The following is a 15,177-nucleotide window of genomic DNA, read 5'->3' as shown; positions in this document are numbered from 1 at the left end:
CTCCCTAGTTTCTGAGCATATGGCTAGCCAGGAGGATGAGGAGGTCAATAGCACAGCGTGCCTTGAAACCTAATCTTTGCTTCTCATCTTGGCTTCAGTTACAACAAAGTAGTTGCTCTCAATTTGTATTTATTGAGAACTGAAAATAGTGGTTCGAAGGTATGGTTCAGTCTTCAATAACCAGCGCATTTCAGAACCCCGCCTTCTGCCGAGCCTCGTACTGAAGTGAACATAAAGGCATGGGGAATTGATTTGGGAGCCTCAAGCAGGAAGTCCCAGGCTTGGTTGGATTAAGTTTCTCCCGGTTTCCTGGTCTATTGAGGTACTACTCATGCTAGTTTTCAGCTAGTGCGTTCTTGTCTGTGCCTTAACCTTAAAGGGACCACCCTTTGTTAGGCAGTGTCTTTTTGACTTATTCATACTTTAATCTGTCTCTGAGCATACACTGTGAAATACTTGCGTCAAGAGTCCCAATTATGATGCGTGTATTTCTACCTGATCTGACGGTGAAAGCGTCGCATTGCCTGTACTCCTGCGTAATCAAACCATATGCCACTAAGCACTGGGATCCCAAAAGGCTAGTTTTGGGAAGAGGACAGTAGAGACTACACTTTTTTGATGGTAGTTAAAGTTGTATGCATCCTTGTGCTCGACTAATCCAGAACATGGACACGGATTTGCCCCTCCCCCCCCCAAAAAAGGCCTGCTTGCCCTACTCTGGTTACCTGTCCACCCACTTCAAAGCACCAACACTTGTGCATAAGGCTTTTCATCAAAGGTCTCCTTACTTTTTTGTAGTCCAGTTGTCTGTTATTTGCACTACAGAACTGTCATTTTACCTTGGCTTTTTCTTTTTACACTTTTTATAGTTTATGAACGTTGTAGACAACAAACACAATATTTGGTAACCATGGCACCCAACACAGATCGAGTTGCATGACAGCTGTATCCCTTCGTGGGTGCAGCAGCAATTTTACCAAACTAATCAGTTACAGGATATGGTCTAACTTGAAATTCTCAAATTGCCATGGAATACCATGATTGCGCTCAACCCTTCCACCTATAAGCCATCTTTTCTGCTCTTGCACAATAATCCATGTCTTTGGACCAGATACCTAGAGTCGGTGGGGCAGCATATTTCCAGGTGCGGGCATTATCAATTTTTGACGCCAAGGTTCTCTGTTTCAGTGAGTCTGCCAAGCCCTTCATATTCCGAGCAGTGCCACTTTGGAGTCCGCAGAGGTGGGTACGTAGTATCTCAGTATGCATTGCAAAATTGTTTGGTAAAAGGTCCCGTTTGGGTCCCACAATGCATGCATTCTGAGGTTTTGGCTCTTCCGTTTTCAGAAGTCTGTTAGGCCTGTAGTATACTCTATGGAAGTATTTAAACCGAACTGGGCGTCAGTTCGAGGGGATGGATAGTAACTGGATAGCCATTGTAGCCTCTTACCACTGTTCATCTAAATCTCCCACGTCCCTTTCGCAGACCGCTCCGAAACCCTGTAAAGGGTCCGCGGCATTGAATAAGAGTTCTATACAGCTCTTACATTTTTGTTTCTGCCTGGGGGTTCCATAACACTTACTTTAAATGGGCTGTAGGCTGATTCCGCTAAAATGTTTGGTTGATACGTCTCTAGGGCAGAGCCGTGTTGAAGATATCTTAATTAAAAAAAAAAAAAAAAAAAACCTGGGTCTTATACATACAACTAACTATTCCGACAGTTTGTTAGAAAGGACTGAATATAGTTGTGGTACTAAATGCCCCTCAAATGGGGGAATCGCAATTAAGCTATCTAGTGGAAACTATAGTCGTGACACCTGTTTTAGCCAAGTTCCGGCCCACGAAGGAGTCTGAACTGTGGGTTTGCCAAGGGATTTAATATGGCACTGCTGCTCACCAGTATGAAAACGAGTCTGGTGATTGGCGTTAGCGGGAGTGAGTATGGAGGGTTCCTTCTGTAGAGTAAAGAGCTCATTCCCGATCAGTATTCACTGTTGCACAGTAGTAGTCGAAGGTTAAGAAGACCTTAGTTTGTGACGGTAGTTCGTAACCCTTTTGGCTTCTGTGGACCCCACTAAATCATTACTGAAACCTGGGGACCCCACGGATTCATTATTGGAGTCCGGTATCCCCTACGGAGTCATTTCTGGAAGGGGGAGAATCCGGGCCTAAGCTCTTTTCGATGACTTGAACCGCAAAACAATACGCAGAAAAACAAGACTCTATCTAACAAATACACACAATTAAATATTTTGCTTTTGCTTAATATATATATATATATTTTTTTTTTTTTCTAATGGGAAGGCTAAGCTTGTTTAAGTTCAATTGAGGCGATTCATCGTTCATACTGTACTCTGATTCACTTGCAGTGCTTCCACACAAATCAATCTGAGACCAGCTTATTTTTTAGCCTCCAACTTCACATTCCTTCAAGTTTGTAATACAATTTAAAATTTTCGTTTTTCATATTCAAGTTTTGCTTCTTAATTTATACACACTGTAACAATCTGCTAAATTTAACTTCCCAAGCAGTTGCAAACCCCCTGAATAGGCTTTGCAGACTGACCGGGGTCGCTGCACCACAGGTTAAGATCCACTGGTGTAGGAAGATGTTGGAACTGTACCCGCTCAAAGGAACCTGTAATCGTTGTTTGCGCTTCATAAACTTAGATGGTGATAAAGGAATGGTTCTGGAGGACATAAGGGTTAATGAAGCCCCTGCATCAAAGTCCATATAAGTGCGCTGGAGAATGGGGTTAATATTAAGATCCTGCAGAATCTATTGGTCACAGGAGTTGTGGATGCCTAAGTATTAGAAGGCACCATCGTTTCAGCATCCAGCAAATATTGTGGCTGTCTCCCTGCCCACCCCAGGTCAATCACAGCCCAGAGGCTTTCCTCTATACATGCAACATCTGTCAGGCAATAGCGTTCTCTGAGGGTGTAGAAGTTAAGTGAATATATCTGCAGTGTATAGTGATACTCGATTTTCTGACTCATTCTTCCAAAGAAAGCCATACACCAATGCATCCCTCCTATGGCGTTCTGCTATCAGCTCGATCACCAAGGAAGTATCTGCCAAAGAACGGGCCAGTGAATAGTATCGAAAGCTTTTTCAAAATCTAAAAGGAGTATCCTGGCTCTGGCCCTGCAGTTTAAGAATGTTGGTCAAGGCTAGCTGGAGTCTATATAACTAGTGTCTTGTTCTTCTGTCTGCCATGAACCTATATTAGTCCTAGCGTACTAATATCCTGACCACTGTGGCCACCAGCTTAGTCTGGCCACTAAGCAGAGAAATATGCCTAATGAGTTCTGTACACGAGGTACCTCAAGGGAGTGACCTGTGAGAATGGTTACCCGCTTACTCTAGTCAAGGAACCATTGTACAATCCAGGTTATGTTAAACTGACCTGATCCTTTATCCTGGGGCTGCACTTGAGGCATTGTCCTGCTGAATCATACAAGGCCTGTCACTACAGAGTGCATATAACAATCAAATATCCTATACATCCCCTTCTGAATCATCCGTTGCCCAAGTGGTAACATTTTCCCCATTATAACAAGCTATCAACCCGAACACTTAAGTATCTATGGGGTAGGGGGCTCTTCCCTCTCTCAACCCCACTTGTAATGAAGGAAAAATCCACTCAGTCTTCTGGCAGCTGTTGGAGAGAACAAGAACACCTGGCACTACCCCTCCCCCCCAATTTCCATTGTTCGTGGAGTCCTCGCTCTAGTAGGCTAGAGGGGGGAAGGTGAAAAATCAGATTTTTGTTGGATTCTTGCATGACCTCCCCGAGTTTTCATAGTGTGTGGAAATTGCTATACCAGATGTACCCAGAGCAGACCCAGATGTGGAGAGGGGGGGGGGGGGTCCTCTGACCTTGCTTTGTATAATCTTTTGCCTACATTTGGGATCCCTTTTGTCAGAAGCTATTTCTTGTTCTTCTTTGCAGCTAATTATCACAGATGTAATTTCATAAGCAGCCCTCACATTGTCATTTACCCCACAGTATTGCCACCAGGGATTTCTGGCTTTAAGAAGGCATTGAAATGTGGGGAAAAAAATATATTTAAAGTATTCATTTTGAAAGTGTGTACTATTTAATGTATTGTTAATATACTCCAGCTTTTTCTCCTGGCTCACGGGCTCCTCCTTATAGGGCTGGACTGTTCCCATGGGGAACAGGGCCAAGACTGATGTATGGCTGGGTCCACCCTGGGGTGACCTGGTGAGCAAAAGAAAGATGGATTAAATCCAGATCTGTGACTAGGTGGGTGAATGCTTGACAAGTTTCAGCACTCCCTTCCGTCCTTTGTGTTCCTCCTAATAGCCACCCTCATGCTGCTGCCAGACCTCAGTATTCTCTCCTGAACTCGACACATCTGGAGCAGCTCCTCTGGTGGTATTCACTGAACAGCACTTTCCTTCCTACTTAGGTGACCTGTAGATGCCTTGCACTAAAATGGCACAATGAGAAACAAAGGCACTTGAAAGATTCAGTATTCCTTACTAAGACTCCATCACAGGGCTGAGCTTAGCAAGGAGAGGCAGTTGTGGTGGCAGGATCTGGTGAGCAATGACAGAAAACTGAAACCGTTTCAAATGGGGTAGGTTTTAGGTGAGCCTTACAGTTTGTGGTACTGTGATACTCTGAAGACTGGAACAGATGAGTAAGAAATTGGGTCTGGTATGACATCTGGGAGCTTAAACACTTAACTAGCACCCACTCTCCTCCCGCTCCAAAGTAGCCATGGTTTCTCTAAGTCGCTTGTGTTCACTTTCAGACCCTTTTCACAGACACTATTTTACAGCACCTCTTGCCCAATTCGGTTTACACTGGTGAAACAATGTTTAGTGGCACTGCATTTTTGAATTGGCAGTCCTAATCCGAACTATAACCATTCATAAACAGATCTTGCCATTGGTACTAACTCATTTGACAGGTTTAGGAGTTCAATCTTTGTTTGGTCTTTTAAAAACTGAGCAAGTGTAGATTTTATGAGTAGTTTAAGATAATACTGATGATTTATTAGTTAAAGTGCAATGTTCGGTTAAAAATTTAGTTTTTTTTCTTCTCCTTTCCATCCCCAGAGTTACTTATACCAAATCTTTCAAGGTATTGTGTTTTGTCATACACGCAGAGTCCTACACAGAGACTTAAAACCACAGAACTTGTTAATAGACAACAAAGGAGTAATTAAATTAGCAGATTTCGGTTTGGCACGGGCCTTTGGCATACCGGTACGAGTTTACACCCATGAGGTGAGTGGCTTTTTTCCATTTTCATTTTTTTATTTTCATGCAGTTTAACCATGCTTATTACAGTTAAATGTGATCTTATTTAATTTTTTTAATTGTTTCGGCATAAGACCATTTCATTCAACGTATTTTTTTTTTTAATGGGGGGAGTTATTAAAAACTATGTATTTAATTATTTCAGTACCGAACCTAAGCCCAACTGATTAACTTAGCTGTCCATAACAATCATACATTATCCAATCTTAAAACTTAAAGATATTTCGTAATGGCAACGCCTTTCAGCAAACTTTAAGCTTATTTCACCACACTTCATAAAAACACTTCATTTGACCTGCAGTTCATTACTGTAATTAAAAGAAAAAAAGCCAAACCGTGGTGAAAAAAAGTCAAGATTTCTTGCCAGTAATTAACTAAATGGTCAGAGGACAGGGCAATATGGCCGCATGTATCTGTTGTTCTTTCTTATTGAAATATTTCATACCCACACTTATCTTTCTGTTTCTGAAAAAATAAAGGGCTTCTTGACTAGTGATGCTCTGCAGCAAACCTTGCCAATTGCTAGACCTAGCTTTTAGTAGAGCTTGAATTATGAATGTGCTCTATTTCAGTATTTGTGTAATAGAAGGAAAGAAAACTGGGAAAGATCAATGTTGATGTGAAAACCTAAGGCGGGATGCAGGGAGCACAATAAACCCAGTTCAGATGCATATTACAACATGTGAGAGCCATAGAACATCGATCAGGCTTATCTTGTAGCTAAGCATTTTGCTGTAGTGCATGACGGTAAAGTGTCTGGACTAAAATACTGTGTAATAGATGCAGTGGCAAGCAGTCCGAGGGGAGGAGAAAGAGCTCAGGAGAAGAGTCAAAAATATACTTAAGCTTGAGTCTAAGGCTCCCAATGGGTTCAATCAGGAAGAGGAACTAAAATCGCATTTGTAACGGTTGAATGGTGCCTCTGTTAACAGCTCTCTGGGATCCTTTTTTTGAGCCCCCTTTTTTGTTTGGTATTGGATGGAGGAGGGTCAGTAGTTTTATTGGTGGTACAACAATATGCGGAATGAATGTATTGCACTCCTGATGAACACTTGCATGAACATTTAACTTTGAGCAATAAGATGTTGTTTTCTTTGGGAGCATTAATTCAATGTTTTTGCAAGTTGGGCAGGTTCATTATGTTACACGAGAAGGGATAATCCCAGACTGCTTTTTATAGCCTGATTCAAAGGCAGGCTGTGTTGTGATATTTATATGGAGTGGATAAAAATTGTGATGTATAATTTGTTCAACTTCATGATTTGGTGAAGTGATTTATAGTGTGCCAATAATTTATTTTATCGCACGTGATGAATTTGACAGTCTGTAATTCGTTTTTTTTTTTGCACAGACATGCCTCAATTTGCAGAACAAATTTTCACCTATGTTTCTTCTATGTCTGTTGTAAAGATCTACAAGTCAGTACGAAAATGCACACAGTCGATGCTGTTTGCCTTTAAAGTGAACAAGACCTCGTAGGGCAGATACAAGTCATTGTGTCAATTAAATGCATGCAGTCTTGAGGTGTCTGCATCGCGCTTGTCTATAGATATACAGATTTATTTAACTCCAATCTAAGCAGCGCTTATCAAAATGTATTAAACCTTTAAAATGAACAGGTTTAGGAGAATGAGGAATTAGACTAAAACTGGGAAGATTTAGTATTGAAAGCGACTTAATTTGATGTATAGATGCATTATTAAAAACAAGTTATTTCTAGATGAACAACAAGGAAAAAATGAAGGAAGAATGCAGCCAAATAAAAACTGAAATCTGGGATTCCCATGGCACCTCTAAAATGGCCATTTTAAGTCTCTGCTGGCTGAGCCACGCCAGTCAATTTGTGTAAATTATTGGGACAATGTAAAGCAATGTTAAGCAAAATCAGTACTAGAATTTATATCTTTATATGGGCAGTTCAGCCTATCTGAGAAAGGCACATATGACTCCAGTGACTAACCGCAGGCTATTAACATTTCAAAGTCCTCTTCAGACTTTTCAGAAAATTTGATGTATTTTTTTTTTTTAGATTATTTTTTAGTTTTAATTTCGAGCTTACTGCTAGCAAAGATTTAGAAATAACCGTCATAATCTTTTTTGTAATTTAACCATGTGTTGTACGTCGCACACAGATCTGTAGTATTCAGCGGCTCGGATAGTTTGTTTTTTAAGTTCATGGGTACCGACCGTGCCGAAAGCTGAGCCCACCAATTCTGCATATTGTTTGGACTCAAGGGAGCTGGAAGAATGCTAACACACAGCTTCGCCTCCTTAATCTCCTCTTACCTGGAAAATTTCAGGCACAGCTGGGCCAGTTGTGGAATAGGCTTCTCGATCATTGGCCCCTTGACACCCTCCCAACTTTCTTTGGACCGAGTTAAGAATTGGACTTAGATTGTGAAGAAGGCCTGTCACAACTCACTACATTGAATCTTCTTTCTTTCAGTGTTTGGGGGACATACAGCTTTGCTTTTGAGTCCTGAATAATGCCCCAACCCCCAGGTAGCACTAGGACTCCATTCCAGAGAACCTGGTTCCCTTACTTTCTGACTTGAACAAAATCCTGCTGACAAAAAAAAATCCTCAGAGGCTCCATCTTATCCTCTGATTCTGACCAGAGTTTGCCACCACCTAAATGATATAATGATCAGTGCGACAATTTACTCCCACATTATTATGACAGTAGTATGTGTGTGTGTGTGTGTATATGTATGTATATATATGTATGTGTGCGTATATATATGTGTGTGTATATATGTATGTGTGTGTGTGTGTGTGTGTGTATATATATATATATATATATATATATATATATATATATATAATATATATCACTGAGCAATTTCCTATAATATGCAACAGTCGAGGTGTCACCTTCAAGGTGTTTCAAGCAGGTGCTTCTTGGCGATCATGTTCTAGATCGGGTTGCCCCTGAAAGTTACATCTTTATGCAACCAGGTCGAGGTTATTTTGGAATGTTTTATTATCGAACCATGCCTGGATTTCCTCAGACTGCATGGATTGTAACCTCAATCAGGAATTTCAAAGTTTTGACCACCATTTGATTTTCTATGATTTTGTAAACCTCTACAATCAGGTGACTGCTACATTTGCTTTTTTCACCCAATATTGATCTCTGCACAGTGGACACCGGGAATTTTAGTTAGCTGAAACATGTTCTTTAGAGAGTGATCCTTAGACTAATTAACCGTCCTCCCTTTATTAAAGATCTAGCTTCATCTCGATTTTTTTTTTTTTTTTTTTTTTTTTTTTTTTTTTGGGGGGGTAAAAAAAACTGAGGTAAAGTAACCTATCTTAAAGTACTCTTCACTCAAGCTTGAAATTCTGATACCTACTTCTATTTTTGGGGTTCTAGTCTTTGATTTCTCTCCCCCCCCTCCTCACAAATATCTTTTATTAAAAAAACACATCTTTTTCAAGGCCAACCTTGTAAGTATCTCACACGCAAAAAATTGTTAGAGAATCAACGTCTTATTTTCCTTACTAATGTCCCAAATGTGCACATTATATCACTCCGTTGAGCTTTGTGGCAGGCCAGTTAATATTTTAGGATATTTAAAGACCTATAGTGTACTTTCTTATTGCTTCCCTTCCCCTTTCAATCTTAATCTCATTTAGTCTCACTGAGAAACTGAATTACATAGATCATAACACGTGGCATAACGGACATGCAAAGCTTTTGCTCCTTGTAGCTTATCACTGGTAACTTAAGTCTGGTTGTAGGTGTTCCAGTGTTAGCCAAGTGAACTGCCCACGGTCCAGTTAGGCATTGTAAAATATCTAAGCTAATAAATCACAGTACTTTTGGCTATGTAATTGTATTGAAATGATAATATGATTTTAGATGTGGTTTGATTTTATACATTTTTATGGAAATTCTTAGAACTGTTTTATGGTTTATTGTACATAATTATCAAAACACTAAATGAGTCTGAATTTACTATATACATATTTTTTTTAATCTAGGTTGTGACTCTGTGGTATAGAGCACCAGAAGTGCTGCTTGGGTCTCTTCGGTACTCAACTCCTGTAGATGTTTGGAGCATTGGCACTATATTTGCTGAAATGGCAACTAAGAAGCCACTTTTCCATGGAGATAGTGAAATTGATCAACTATTCAGAATATTCAGGTAGTATCTACTCTGGGAAATGAGAATCAGAAAATGTATATCTAATTTTTGTACTGAACGGCTTATGAACAGGTTTCCAGTCATTTGCCTGAGTTTTTCTTATAGGTATGTTTTAACTGGTGGCCATGAGGCACTTAATCTTTTTTTTAAAGGTTTCAGTTGTTAACTCTGCGAGGATGTTTGTATGCCCTTTATAAGTGATACATATTAAGATAAAGTTGTTGGCGAGGCAGAGTGGAGTGGGCTCAAATGGCATCGCTTCTAGAGCACCACAGCTGGTGACTGCCCAGTGTCTACTTGCCCCCAATTTGCCCAAAGCCTCACTGTAAGAGGCAGAAACTTGGACTTGGTGGTGTAGTGGACTCTGCCCCACCCCCATTTCACTTGGTGGGCCAACATTACTTAACTCTACTTTCTGATTTGAACTCCTAGGGAACATTAAATCCGCAACATAAGCAGTGGAATCTAGCTAGCGGAGTGGTAGTTGTTGGAAACACAACTGGATCAGCACCCTAGAGTGCTCCTACTAACCATTGGGGGTTGTCCAACTTCTTGAGCTGTGCAGTTTTCCCTCTACACATGGAGACCTAGCTGGAGACACTTGATTGCATGTTTCAACCTGTCTGCAAAGTACAGGCTTTTCAAATGAGTAGCTTGTGAGCTTCTGGCAGCTGTCCATCTTACCTGTAAGTAGCTCTCGTGTGACGCTTAGCTTACCAGATAAGATGTTTTTGCTTTGTTGGAATAATATATATCCCAACATTAACAAGCATTGGCAAAGCCAAATGGCTTTTGTCTTTGGCAGTCGAGTAAAAGTGGTGAATGGGGAGGGACTACAGGGTGGCTGGAAGGGAAGAGGAACAATGATCGTACACAGATCCGGGCTCTTGTAACCTCTTAAATTCTCGAAAGTCTGTTAAAATTTGATTTGTAATTCATGTGAAGTGGTCACTCATCATGGATGAGCTTGAGACTGTAGGAGGCCTTCATGGTTTGTAGTGGGTACCTAAGGTACTTACACCTTATACCAGGTCCAGTTATCCCTTATTAGTATAATGTAGGCAGTGTTCTAGCAGCTTAGGCTGTCTAGAGGTAGCTGTAGCAGAGCAGCTTAGGGTGAACTAGGAGACATGCAAAGCTCCTACACTATAGTTACACAGTAAGACAACACGCCGTGTTACCACTGAGCCAATACTCCATGTTACCAAAAATAAAGGTACCTTTATTTTACTGACCCAAGGCCAAAAATATATTGGAGACAATACTCCTTCTGGGGTAAATATTATACACATTATATACACTAGTAACAAAATTCAGGTAAGCAAGCAGTCATAGAATAGTGCAAACAGTAGAAACTACAATAGAGTGCAATGTCCCTAGGGGCAACTAAAACCATATACTAAAATAGTGGAATGCAAATGTCTGGGGAGACCGAAGTGGGGGCTCTCAGCACTTCAGGGCACCAGGCAGCACCCACGGGAGTCCCAGAACACCGGGACAAAGAAGATGCAAAGTGCGGTCTTCGCAGCACTACACTGGAAGGTCCCACGCCGCCGGAGAACAACTCAAGGAGCTTTGCATCGCAGGATGGAGTGCTTGGGACCTGGGCTACGCTGTGCACAAAGGATTCTGGGAAGAAGTGCACACAAGCCCAAGGAGCTGCAGAAGACGCAGTGCACAGGGGTACTGTCTCAGCACATGGAGGCAAGCTCTTACCTCCACCAAATCTGGACAGCTGGACTTTTGGACAGTCGAGGGCACTTTGGCCCACCGCCTGTGTTCCAGGGAGCACGCTCATCAGAAGAGGAGTCCCAAAGTACCAGTTGTCATTGCAGAAGGATGCCTGCAGATGCAGGGAAGTGACTCAGTCACTCCACGGGAGATTCCTTTGGTTCTTCTGGTGCAGGGTGAAGACGGGCAGTCCTCAGAGGGTGCACACCTTAGAAATTGTTGCAAATGCTGGCTGGAGCTGAAGTTGCAGGTCACAGGAGTCGTCCTGGATACTTTGTTGCAGGTACAGTGGTTCCTGGAGCAGTCTGCGGTTGATCAGACAGACACTGAGGAGTCCTGGAGGAATCTTGCAAACATAATCTGAGGAAACACCCAGAGGAGAGACCCTAAATAGCCCTGATAAGGGGATTGGCTATCTACCCAGGTATGCACCTATCAGGAGGGGTCTCTGTCGTCACCTGCTGGCACTGACCACTCGGGTCTCCAGAGGGTCCCCACACCTTGGAATCCAAGATGGCTAACGCCAGGGACACTCTGGAGGCGCTCTGGGCACCACCCATGGGGTGTTGATGGACAAGGGAGTGGTCACTCCCCTTTCCTTTGTCCAGTTTTGTGCCGGAGGGTTGGCCCTGAACCAGCGTAGACTGGATTATGTAAGGCGGACACAGTTTGTGCCCTTCAAAGCATTTCCAGAGGCTCTGGGAGGCCATGCCTACAAAACCTATTTCCAGTGGGAGAGGGTGTAAAAACCACTCTCCTAAAGGAAATGCATTGTTCTTCCTTCCTGGGATTGAGCTGCTCAATCCACAGGAGGGCAGAAACCTGTCTGAGGTGGCAGCAGCTGGGGCTGCAGTGGAAACTTCAGAGCTGGTTTGGCAGTACTGGGGGTCCATTGTGGAGCCCCCAGGGTGCATGGGGATTGGTCCCCCAATACCAGATTTGGATTTAGGATTCAATTTCACAATCATTGACACATCACATGGCCGTAGTCGGAGTTACCATTGTGAAGCTACATATATGAATTGATATATATGTAGTACACGCTTATGGTGTCCCTGCACTCACTAATTCTGGGGAATGAGCACTGGACAACGTGGGGCACCTTTGCTAGTGCAAGGGTGCACTCACACACAATAACTTTGCACCTAGCTTTCAGTAAATGAAGGTTAGACATATAGGTGACTTAAGTTCTAGTGCAGTGTAAAATGGCTTTGCAATAGTGTGTGCACTATTTCACGCAGGCTGCAGTGGCAGTCCTGATGAAAGGTTATGGGGGGGGGGCAAGAGAAATGCTGCAGCCCATAAGGATCACCTGGAACCCCAATCCCCTGGGTACCTAGGTACCACATATTAGGGATTTATAAGGTGGGGTCCAGTGTGCCAATTGGAATATGGAGTCACTAAACTTTAGTGACAAATTTGGTAAGTGTAGAGACCATAAGCACTGGAGTTCTGGTTAGAAGAACTTCAGTGAGACAGTCCAGCATACTGACAACACACATAGGCCACAAACTGAGCACTGGAGTCCTGGCTAGCAGGATCCCAGTGAGACGGTAAAAACACTGACCAACACCCTCAATCAGGCCAAGCATTGTGGGGTAAGCATGCTAGAAAGAGGCTACTTTCTCAGAGACATTCCTAGTTTTTCAGACCAGAGTTACTTCCAGGTCAGAACTTGAACAGTCAAGTGGGACGAGTCCCAGTATCTTAACGGCACAGTAGCCTATTCCTCCAGCCATATCTCACACCAGCCAAAAGGTGCTCATTCCTCATCTCGCAGGCAAGCACTCTTTCTCAAATGTGAACATCTGGGCTGCTCTGTGCTCGCTTCCTCCTCCGTATATAACAGGGTTGCAGCCGTTATCATCAACCACCCCCTCATGCATGCAGCAGGTGCCAGCTGCCTGCACCTCTGTCACATGATGATCAGCAACGTAAGACCACACATTAGCAATTACCTCCCAGAAAGGGGAGCAGTACTATAGCTTGGTTCACAGCTCCTAAACGGACAGCATTGTTGCAGGGGACAGGTGGCAACCCCTCCAATGTGCCAGAAAGCTACAGGGGGGTGGTTGTGTACCTGTGCCTTCCAAAGCAGCCCTACCCACATGAGCCCCTGACCCAAGCACCCACCTCGCTACTGCTGCAGTAGACCTCCATCTTGGACGAGGGCGCCTCCAACCCAACAGTCTGCATCCATTCAGGGATGTCTGGCCATTGCTGTTGCTCCTGCTCCCTGCTGCGGTCGCCTCCTCAGGTTCCTGAAGCAGCGGCCGCGTACCTCCAGCAAGCAGCTAATTCCTGAGAGTGTGTGGGCTTAGAGCAAGCCTGCAGTTATCTCCTGCTCAACGCTCAATATGGCTGCAGCGCTGCTACCTGAACAGCATGCAAAGCGAGGGATGCCTGGTATCACTCACATGCTACAGAGCGGAGGAGATTCCCTGACTGGAGACCAGAGTATAAACTAGACTTTCAAAGTAAGACAACTTTGTGAAAATGTCTTTGAAGGCTGTTGTGTGAGATGTTAGTGTACAACGATGGACACCCACATAAATCCAAATTTTTTTTTTGAAACTAACAAACTCTGGAAAAAAAACAGTTGGAGTTAAAACGGGACTGATCCTGCGAATTGCTTTCCGAACAGAAAGTAGTCCGCAAAACGGTGATTTGCTCATTTACTGTGTACTTGGTCCCTGCGCTCAGGCAGGAGTAAAGACATGCGTGACCTACGCATGCCATGAACAAATGGCGAGAAAGAACAGAGCAACAATGGAGGCTGCAACCTCTGGGCCGACTGGGCCCTTCCTGTCTCAGTGCATACTTTTTAATTTGTGCATGTAACTTACACTTGGATTCCCTGAATCTGTCAAACTTTGTCACCTAAGGAGCCTACTTCCTCAGCAGGGTTGTTGGAAACTGGTGAGTGAAGACCTCTGGGTTTGTCTGGCTGCAAGAAACCTGTCTTTCTACCTGGAGCCTCGAAGGCCAAAACGTTGGGTCGCCACCCTTCTCTACCTATTGAGGCAGGAGGAGGGGAGGTTTGAAGGCAAGTACAAGGCTTTCTCCTAGTCTCCCAGATATCCCCAATCAATTCTGTCGCCAAGCAACTATGGCCATCCCACCATCGCATTATACCACAGATAGTCCCACTAGCCCTGGGCCCCACACTTTTCCCCCCACTCTGAGCTACTTTAAATCTTAGTAGTCCAGCTATGACTGTCATGTCGTATCTATGTGGATGCATTCCATATTGATAGTTCATTTTACCTTGTTGCTGGACTCCCTGCCTGATGCAGTTAGGTGATTTCTGCTAGTAATTTTGCATGGGGTAGCCCCTCACAGTATTTACTGGCGTGGTCACCGTTTTCTCTAGCATTAATGGTTTTGTATGAGTTTACTGAACATTTAAGTAGCTCTTATTACCTAGTGTGTATTGTAGGGTTGGGCAGGTTCGGATTAGGGCAAAAAATGGGCCAGTCACCTAATAAGTGGCCCCCATGAGCAAATCGGATAGCTAGATAGTGGCCCACATTATCATCTCAGGGCATTTTCCAACTCGTAAAGACAAGTTGTTTTTGCGAGTTCTGGGAGTCTGCATGCAGTTGCGCAGGCAAGGTTTGTGCTAGCTTGCAAGGTTTCTGGTCCTATCTGGGGAAATAAACAGTAAAAACCGGCCCAGTAGACCGTAAAATAGGCCCAAAGACCATCAGAAGGCTGGCCCACAAACTGACCTAATAGACCAGCCCTTCGGGCGTTGCCCTACAGGCCACTCCGACCCTGGGTTTCTCTCTGAGAATCCTACAGGAAGGCGAGTTTTTTTTTTTTTTTTTTTTTTTTTTTTTTAATATTGATCAAGCAAATTAATTTAATATTTGGTAAACAAATGAAAGCATGTAGCGAATACCTAATAAAAATAGAATGTTTTATTCATATATACTTAAATTTGTATATTAATTACAAAATACAAGACGACGGCAGACAAAGCAGATTGGTTA

The 15,177-nt window shown here is 43.1% G+C and overlaps 1 protein-coding gene across 1 annotated transcript in view; it reads left to right on the top strand.

The window, feature by feature from the left end:
* Positions 1-15,177, top strand: part of CDK1 (cyclin dependent kinase 1) — a 97,837-nt gene that overhangs the window by 67,023 nt on the left and 15,637 nt on the right. Inside the window, exons 5-6 of the mRNA XM_069240921.1 lie at positions 5,097-5,267; positions 9,288-9,451. Coding sequence (XP_069097022.1) covers positions 5,097-5,267; positions 9,288-9,451 — 335 coding nt within the window. The remainder of the gene's footprint in view (positions 1-5,096; positions 5,268-9,287; positions 9,452-15,177) is intronic.

This window comes from Pleurodeles waltl, chromosome 6 (assembly GCF_031143425.1).
Source record: "Pleurodeles waltl isolate 20211129_DDA chromosome 6, aPleWal1.hap1.20221129, whole genome shotgun sequence".
Lineage (NCBI taxonomy): Eukaryota > Metazoa > Chordata > Amphibia > Caudata > Salamandridae > Pleurodeles > Pleurodeles waltl.
The sequence above is the reverse complement of the archived record's forward strand: the minus strand, read 5'-3'. Positions and strand labels throughout refer to the sequence as shown.